The sequence below is a fragment of the Salvia miltiorrhiza genome, chromosome 7, assembly GCF_028751815.1.
Source record: "Salvia miltiorrhiza cultivar Shanhuang (shh) chromosome 7, IMPLAD_Smil_shh, whole genome shotgun sequence".
NCBI classification, from domain to species: Eukaryota; Viridiplantae; Streptophyta; class Magnoliopsida; order Lamiales; family Lamiaceae; genus Salvia; species Salvia miltiorrhiza.
In genome coordinates, this window is record NC_080393.1 from 50,307,852 (window position 1) to 50,317,664 (window position 9,813).

The 9,813-nt window shown below is 33.4% G+C and overlaps 1 protein-coding gene across 2 annotated transcripts; it reads right to left on the bottom strand.

Moving 5' to 3' along the window:
• Positions 1-5,433: 5,433 nt before the first annotated feature.
• Positions 5,434-9,069, bottom strand: LOC130994657 ((+)-borneol dehydrogenase 2). Of its 2 annotated transcripts, none has more exons than XM_057919718.1 (3): positions 8,815-9,069; positions 7,536-7,604; positions 5,434-6,366 (listed from the first exon to the last, which is right to left on the bottom strand). In XM_057919718.1, exons 2-3 carry the CDS (start codon positions 7,583-7,585, stop codon positions 5,568-5,570), a joined length of 849 nt encoding a protein of 282 aa, XP_057775701.1. In that variant the 5' UTR covers positions 7,586-7,604; positions 8,815-9,069; the 3' UTR covers positions 5,434-5,567. The 2 variants fall into 2 exon arrangements, with proteins under 2 accessions (XP_057775701.1, XP_057775702.1); XM_057919719.1 differs by having other exon boundaries at positions 7,536-7,595; positions 8,815-9,054.
• Between the last annotated feature and the right edge of the window lie 744 nt (positions 9,070-9,813).

Here is a 9,813-nt window from a genome sequence, read left to right on the forward strand (position 1 = left end):
AATTTTTTAGTTATAGTTTAGAATGAAACAATGGTGAAGGAAAATATATTGATTCATTTTAAGCCTCTTTTTAAAAAATAATTTTTTTGTATTAATTTTAATATTACTTTGTAGATGAATAATTAGGTATATATATATATATATATATATATAGGGTTAGGTTCAATGAAAAAGGCCTAAATGTAAGAAAGAAGAGAGAAGTAATCTCATTCGTTGATCTTATCTAATCTAACGGACATGATTTATTCATGCCATGTTCAACGGATTTTTTCGTTGAACATTCGTGAATATATACAATATTTTTGGGGGTTCTGGGTTTTGACCCCCCATATGTTCAACGAAAAAATCCGTTGAACATGGCGTGAATAAATCATGTCCGTTAGATTAGATAAGATCAACGGATTAGATTACTTCTCTCTTCTTTCTTACATTTAGGCCTTCTTCATTGAACTTTAGCCTATATATATATATATATATATATATAGGGAAGAGTTCAACAAGAACATAAATATTTGCAAAGTCTAGAGTCATAATCTCGTTCGTTAGATCGATTTTAATCAAGGGCTGAGATTAAAAGCTAATATTAGTATCCCTTAAATTACTCACATCCCTCTCTCCTCTCTCCTCTCTCCTCTCTCTCTCTTCCGTTTCTTTTTCCCTCTCTCCTCTCTCATCTCTCTCTCACCCGTCCCTTTTTCCCTCTCTCTCTCGTCTCTCACACAGAACACACACACACTGAACCCACGCAGCGGCAGGCAAGCCCACCGCCGCCGGCGCCGTCTCTTCCAACGCGTTCCGACCTCAGCGTGGCGCCGCCTCCCTCCGTCATCTCTCAAGTTCAGCAATCGGAAGCCGCATCTTCGACCGCCGCCCCCCTCCGTCCGATCTATGTTCTTCACACCACCACCACCGCCTTCGAACGCCCTCAAGTTCAGAGCCACCGCCCCCAAGTTCAGCAATCGGAAGCCGCCTCTTCGACCGCCGCCTCCCTCTGTCCGATCTATGTATTTCACACCACCACCGCCGCCCAAGTTCAGCAATCGGAGCCGCCTCTTCGAACGCCCTCAAGTTCAGCCACCGCCGCCCTCAAGTTCAGCCACCACCGCCGCCTTCGAACGCCCCAAGTTCAACCCACAAGTTCAGATCCACCGCCGCCCTCAAGTTCAAAGCCACTGCCGCCTTCGAACCCCATCAAGTTCAGCCACCGCCGCCCAAGTTCAGCCACCGCCGCATTCGAACGCCCTCAAGTTCAGCCACCGCCGCCGCCTTCGAACACCCCAAGTTCAACCACCACCGCCGCCTTCTAAACTCCGGCCGCCCCCCCTTCTCCGTGCATTGAACATTCGCCGGAGAAGAGGAAGGGGGCGGCAGATTTTGTAAATAATTTTATTGAACTTATACGTATAATTCTGTGAACTTTTGAATTTGTAGTATTGAACTTATGAACTTGTGTTGAACTTGAGAGAGAGGAGAGAGGGGACGAGAGAGAGAGAGAGGAGAGAGGAGAGAGGTGACGGGAGATAGAGAGAGGAGAGAGGAGAGAGAAAGGAGTAAATTAAGGGATATTATGAATCTTACCAATTTTAATTATATTAACTTCTAATCTCAGCCTTTGATCAAGATTGATCTGACGAACCAAATTGCGACTCCATTCTCCATCTAATATTGTGTTTTCGTAGAATGCAACCATATATATATATATATATATATATATATATATATATAGGGTAGGGTTAATATAAAAACCCCTCTTAAGATGAAAACCAGGAACCAATTTAAAACCATTGATTTAAATAAAATAGAGGGCTGAGATTAAACTACAGATGCACAATTTCGATTGCATAGATGCACAGTTTCAATTGCATAGATGCACAATTTCGATTTGCTTGAGTATTTTGCATTGTTGGTTTCAATTGCATAAATTGCATATTTTTTAATTGCACAGTAAAATATAATAGATGCACAGTTTCTTTTGTTGACTAAATCCTAACCATTAGATCTAATATTTAAAAGGTCAAGATTAGGTTCCTAGTTCTCATTTTAACAGAGGTTTTTATTAGAACCTCTTCCTATATATATATATATATATATATATATATATATATATATATATAGGGGTGGGCTATCGTGAGAGCACATCTTAAAATAAGAAATAAGAGCAATTTTTAATGTATGAATTTTATATAGAACACGTATGAATTCGCTGTATAAAGATATGAATTGTGAAAAATAAATTTTTGCTATCTTTGGGATTCGAACTCGGGACCATAAATTCATCCAACAAGATTATGAATCAACCGTAGATCTTGATGATCTAAGGGCTGAAAATGATTCTTATTTTATATCTTAAGAAATGCTCTTATTTTAGCCCATCCCTATATATATATATATATATATTAAAAATAGAATTTAAAATATGATTTTTATTTATATCTGTAATAATAATATTGTGTAATGATAATTTTTACTATCACATAAGTTAAATTATTTAATAACTATAATTATCATTAAACTTTATACAAAGTTGAAAATTTAAGTGTTTTCATATTTTAGTTCTTTATTGAATAATTGATGTGGATTGCTTTTTTTTTTTCTCAAAAGAAATATTTTAAATTTTGCTTATATTATGATTCTATTTTATATTTATATTTACTAGTGTACCTCCCGCACGATGTGCGATGATGTGATTTTAGATTTGTGTAAAATATGCGTATATTTTATAATTATTAATTTAAATTAAAAATATTAAAATTTGATGCCAAGTTTTTCTCTACAAATTAATCCAATATTCTAATATAATCAATGTAATTTACACAAAATTATATTCCCCCAGTCTCATAAAAATATGAACCTTTTTACTTTTCTACATTATCCCACCACGATCATTTTACTTTTTATCTCTAATTTTCATCAAGTGGGACCCCTTTTTCACTCACAATATATTTTTATCTAATAAATCTTAAAATTCGTACCACTTATAAATGTTCATATTTTTATGAGACAAAGGGGGTACTATCCCCGTCCACCAAGAGTATACAACATTTATTTGATTTAGCGTCCACAAAGAGTATATTACTTTCTTTTTAGGACATGTCCACCCTTTTTTCTTTTTTTAACCATAACTACTCATTTTTACATGACTCACACTCAATTTAACTACAACCGCTCGTTTTTATATGGTAAGACCCTTTTATTCACTAAAACACATCTACCAACTATTTTATTAAATAATTAATCACTATTCTTTATTTTTAAATTTAATTTATCATAATTAATTTTGTTGACTTATTAACTTATAATTATTTTAATATTTATTGATTTAAACAAATGATTAATCAATTCAACAAAAATAAATCCACATAGTATTATCTTAAAAATATTAGTAAACATTCTTTTTGTAATGTGACAACTACTTTCCTTCTTCACATAAATTATACTAATATATATATATATATAATATTATCTTCTTATAATAGTATTAGTAATATTGTATCCTTATAATAATTTTTCAATGTAAAATATATATGACTACACAATATAGAAAATCGAAATGTTATAAATAGCAAAATAACAAAGAATAAAAAGAACAAAACGTTAGAAAGATATTTAACTGTATCAGTAGTCTCAACTTTTAAAAAAGTTAATGAAAAACTAAAAATAAATATAAAAATAAAAATAAAAATTAATATGTACAAATTTAAAACGATCATAACGTGCTCATTTTAAATTGATTTATACCATTTATGATCTTTTATTTAAGATATACAATTACATATTGCAAATTTGATCTCGAAGAAAATAACACGAAAATAGGGAAGAAAAAAAAAGATGGGCAAGGAAGATAAAAATATAGTACTAAATTGAAACTAAATCTTCCACGAGTAAATATTAATAGCTATTTTACAATATTAATTATATTTTAAAAATAAACTATTCGTGCTTCTATTTTTATATAGAGTTTACATTTTTAATATGGAAGTATTTTTAAACTTTGTAATATTTATAATTATAATTGCTTTCAAATTCAAAATTATGCTTAATAGTTAAATAAATTTAAAAATATAAAAAAATTATAATTATAATTAATAATTTAATATTTAATTTTAGTAGAACATAACATAGCAGCTAACATTTATATGTTGTAATTTATAACTAATTTTTTTTTCATACAATTTATTGGATAAAAACTGTTTTAAAAATTTATTTATAATCTATAGGCGTACTTCAAATTTTATAATTAAATAACATTAGCTTATAGTGTGTTTATAAGTATAATTAAACATTAAATATGTAACTAACTCAATAAGAAGATTATTTAATTAGTGTTGAATTAGAATATTTTTGTTTAGAGAGATAACCAGTAAAAAGATATAATTCTTTAATATTTATATATTTATTAAAAAAAAATTATCTTTTTGGAAGAAGAAATCATTGAATATTGTTAATATTTTTAATTATTTCGTGTTCTTTAGAGTGACTTTTCTTATATAACACACGTTTGCTGTTTAACTTTAGATAGAGAACAACTCATGCTTATGTTTAGGAAGAAAAATAAATATAGAAGAAAATGTAACAATCAGTAGAAGTTTTTTTCGGCAGTACTGGATTAAGCAATTTTGTCCCATAAATTCCAATTACACCCTTTTAATTGAATTAAATTACATTTACTTTGCTTTTTATATATATAAAGATTTAGGGGTAAATATCATGAAACTCGTGAAATATATCCGCTTTATCAAAAATACCCTAAAACTTTTAAAATGTTCTCTAAACCCTCAAACTATCAGGTTTTTATCAAATATATCCCGCATCTATTTTTCGATCACCAAAAACGTGATGTGTCTCGCCGGATGCCACAATGAAATTTATATTCTATTTTTTTTAAATGCAATGCAAAAACGACATCGTTTCGTACCATATTATTTTTAAAAAATCCACTCTGAAATTTAAAATTTACTCCTATCATGTTTGAAATTCACGCTAATAACTTAGAATTAGGGATAAATACGATAGAATATGGTACGAAACGAAGTCGTTTTTTTCATGTCATTTTAACAAAATAGAATATAAATTACATTGTTGCATCCGACGAGCCACATCACGTTTCTGGTAACCAAAAAATAGATGCGTGATATATTTGATAAAAACCTGATAGTTTGAGGGTTTAGAGAATATTTCAAAAGTTTCATTGTATTTTTGATAAAGTGGGTATAGTTCAAAGATTTTCATGATATTACCCTTTATTTATTTAAATATAGTGTTCAATTTCGATGATCACCGTGAATCACACAGGAGGACGTACTAGTTTATACAAACACAAAATCAAGGTTTTCAATTCATTTCAGCGTCATTGTACTTTCCTTTGTGAAAACTAAGTCGTAGTTGACGATCTATATATTTTGTACCCAATATACTTTTTATATTAGTATATAGTTAAGTACTCAAATTATATATTGCAGATATAGAAAGAAAAAAACGTACATATCATCATTCAAATAGAATTACCATCACTATTCATAAACTAGTTTCCACAACAGCATGGATGGCAGCAAATATATAAATTTTGTTCACCTAAATACTTGAAGGGAATGGTTTGTAGATGTGAAGCCGCCATCGACCATGAGATTCATGCCGCTGACATACCTTGCCTCGTCACTCGCCAAGAAAACCACAGCATTCGCCACATCCTCTGCAGTCAATTCCACGCCTTGCAAGTTGGCATTACTCGCTACAAATTTACGGAAACCATCCCATGTATCCTCGGTCCTCATCTCCTCGGGCAAGTGAGCTAGTGCCAAGCCCGTCGCCACGGCGTACGGAGACACGCAGTTTACACGTATGCCGTGTTTTCCTAGCTCTGCCGCGACGTTCTTGGTGAGCCCCAAAACGGCATGCTTGGAACCTGTGTATGCATGAGGCCCGACGCCACCCAAGGTGCTCGACACACTGGAGATCGATATTATCGACCCTTTCTTGGCCGGAATCATGATGCGGGCCGCATGCTTCATTCCGATGAAAACACCTTTCACGTTCACATCGAAGACCCTGTCGAATGCGGAGATCTCAAAGTCGCGGATATCCGAACAGGGAGGGCCCGACAACCCGGCATTGTTCACCATTATGTCAAGGGTTCCGAACTTGTCAACGGTGAAGTCCACTGCACGCTTGACATCATCTTCAATTGTCACATCACAGTGGCAAAAGGCGATGTCTGAGCTGCCACCTAGGGTTTCACAGAGACGTTGGCCTAGGTCATCTTGAAGATCGGCTATACAAACTGTTGCACCATGTTTGCGAAACAGACGCACAATGCTCTCTCCGATGCCACTGGAACCTCCGGTGACCAGAGCAACTCTTCCTAACAATCTGAAATAATATACGTACCGTCAAATTCCAATGATTACAATCTTGCTGCCACAATCCGCTGAGATTCAGCTCTTAGATTGGTTCAAAAATAATTACTCTGGCATTTTGCCTTGAATTATATTACTCTAGCTAAACAATGACAGAGACGAACATATAGGCGATAAAACCAAACCAAAGAGACTGATCATTAAATTATATTTTAGGCATTTCCCCCCAGTTTTCTTCTTCCCTTTTCTGGCAAATAGCATCAGAAAAGAGTTCACAGAAAGTAGGAGAAACCAAGAAAGGCAACAATTGAGAAGGCAATAAAATACAACTACATCATTCTACAAAATCTGTTTAATTACTCTAAGACCACTGAACAATCTAAATGGCATAGCTTGACTTTCTAGTTAGATGAACAATTTATTTCTAGTTTGATTTGACAAAATTTCACAAGAGATTTAGCATTTTAATTAATTAGTATAACAAGGTCACCTACTTAGTACAAATTCCCCATGCATCTAATTCAAAGCAATGAACCTTACAAATTTTAGTCTCCAACACCGTCTATATCATGTCTTGCAACTAAGGAGATGCAGTCAGATTTGAGCACATAATTCAGAAGCTACTTTTACATCTTCGAATAAGACTTTGTTTTACAGTTGCACAAAGCGGTAGATCTTGAATTTAGCTCCTAGTATCATATCAATCTCTTCAGAAAGAACAACGGTTATGAAGAAATGGCGAGATATCCGCTACTCTCAATATATAAAAAATGAAATGCAACATTTATGCACAGAAACTTTCTGTTTTTTTTTTTTTTTTGGTTCAGGACAGAAACTTTCTGTTAGTATTGAACAATGCTATCCAGTGGAAAGCAGATATCATATTCCTCACTAAAATGTCCTTTGTGGTGAGCAATGTATATGTATGGCAAGTAAAGTAATACCTATTTTCATAACTGAACAAACTATCAGCCATCAATGTCGAGGAAGCAACCAAATCAATGAAGGAGACATATTTCAGAAAAATGTCGTTTGTGGTGACCAATGTATATGTGTATGGCAAGTAATACAAGTTTTCATAACTGAACAAACTATCAGCCATCAATGTCGAAGAAGAACTTTCAATGAATCACTTTAAATGTGTGTGAAAGTAATATACGATATAAACATTTTATCAACAACCTTGAATGGAGAGACTGTGGTGACTCAACATTTGCAGTGCCTGTAGCCATACTCCACGATCTGCACGATCTGAAAATAACAATAGGTACAAGTATAAAAATCAATCTGGAAACATTTAATGCAAGTATAAAGTATAAACACCAAGTACCAAAGCATAATTCATGACAAAAACGCATTCAAGAGCAACCACTCTCTGTATGTTTTTATTCAAGACTAGTCAAATAAAGTTTGTACCATAAATAAGAGTACCATAATTGACAAGATTTCAACAGCAAACATTATATAAGTCTGGGGTTAAAACAAGTATTCATAAAAAATGAAGTCCTTATAACTTCATAGAACTTGAAGGATTATAACTAACCTATATCAATGTTGGGGGAGCATATGTAATATCCTAAAAGTTAAGGACAAAACTATAATTTATATAGAGCTAGGGGCTAAAATGCAATTATGTAAGAGTTCAAGGGTCATTGTGTATTCATTTAAACTTTAGACTAACTTGTAATATTGAATATTTTTTAGAGATTTTGGTGCTTCATAGACATAATTTATATCTGAAACAAGATTAAAATAACTTCGCATTTAATCCAAGTTCAAGGTCTTAGTGCAAGTTTTTTTTTTTTTTTTTTTTTTTTTTTTTGAGAATTAGTACAAGTTAATTCACAATGCAATAATTCATAATTTCAGGGGCTACAGTGGTTTATGGTAATATCTCATAACAAAAGATTTGAAAATTTTGGACTTAAAAACACAACTATAAACCCCTAAAAAGAAAAAAGAAAAAAAATACTATAAATTCTATTAGGCAAAGTGATTCGATCAAAATGCACAAATTATACTCATAATTAGCAAGCTTTTGCCCCTAACCGCCGCTGGAAACGTCAATCCCAGCAGTCAATTTCCCGTTTCAGCGTTGATTTGACGTAGGACTTTCAAATCTAGATGCAACGGAACTCTATCTCCGCTGCGTAGCCCGCCCGCTTCAATCCCGCCGCCTCTGGCAGTCGAGCGGCTGAATCGATACCACGGCCGGACAGCCCACGGTCCGGGTGTTCAAAACCCTCTATCAATTTCACAATCCGGCATTGCATATAGACGCCCACATGGTCGTCTACCGTTGAGCCCTTAACGGTTCACAAACACGACACATTGCCCCCAAAATCGCCACAACCGACGCTCTTAACGACCCAATGCACACAGTTTCATCATAACAACTCCAAACATTTCCCCAAAATATAAATCAAGTTATAGATTGAAATGGACAGAGCAAAACACATACCTTAGGTTCGATCGATCAATCAATGAGGTAATTGTTTATAGAGAAGATGATTTGTTTCTGCATAGATATATATAAGCATAAATCCCCCGCGCCATCAACACTGCCAGAGCTGATTTCAGCTGGGCTGTGGAGAGTTGGTTGCCCCTTTTTTGTTGTTTTCATATCTGTTTACTATATACTTCCAACGAATTTTCATTCAAGTCCTACTCATGTTTGAATAGTTGCATATTGGGATCTGAGTCATAAATATTTGGTAATGTCTATCCTAGTAGGGGTGAGCATTCGGTTATATGGTTCGGTTTTTGCTAAAACCGAACCAAACCATATTTTAGTTCGGTTTAAAAAAAAAAACCGAACCGAACCGAATTAACCGAACAAACCGAACCGAATTAACCGAAATTTTTATAATTAAAACCAAACCGAACCGAAAAACCGAATTAATCCGAAGAAAACCGAAATTTTCGAAAAAAAACCGAAAAAACCGAAATTTTCGAAAAAAAACCGAAAATTCCAAAAAAAAAAACTATAAAATTAAAAAAATATTAGAAGTTAGATATTATAAAATTATAATTAAAATATTATAACATATATTTATATATATATATTATAAATATATTATAAATATAATTCGGTTTTTCGGTTTTGTTCGGTTTTAAAAAATCCGAACCGAACCGAACCGAAAAACCGAAATTTTATGAAAAAAAAAAAAAACCGAACCGAACCGAAAAACCGAAAAAACCGAACCATATTTTAAAATTTCGGTTTGGATCGGTTTGGTTATTCGGTTTCGGATTTTTTGCTCACCCCTATATCCTAGGCCGAGGCGTAAAACGCACTACCGTTGATGGCTTGACACGTCATTTATGAGATAAAATGGGAGAACCCAGACCGGTTTTGTAATAAACCATACCACCGATTTTTCGGACTCTTGTTTTGCATTATTTAGTCAAATCTCAACGGGTTCGAAATCAGGAGGAGTTTACGCACTTTTTTGATGAA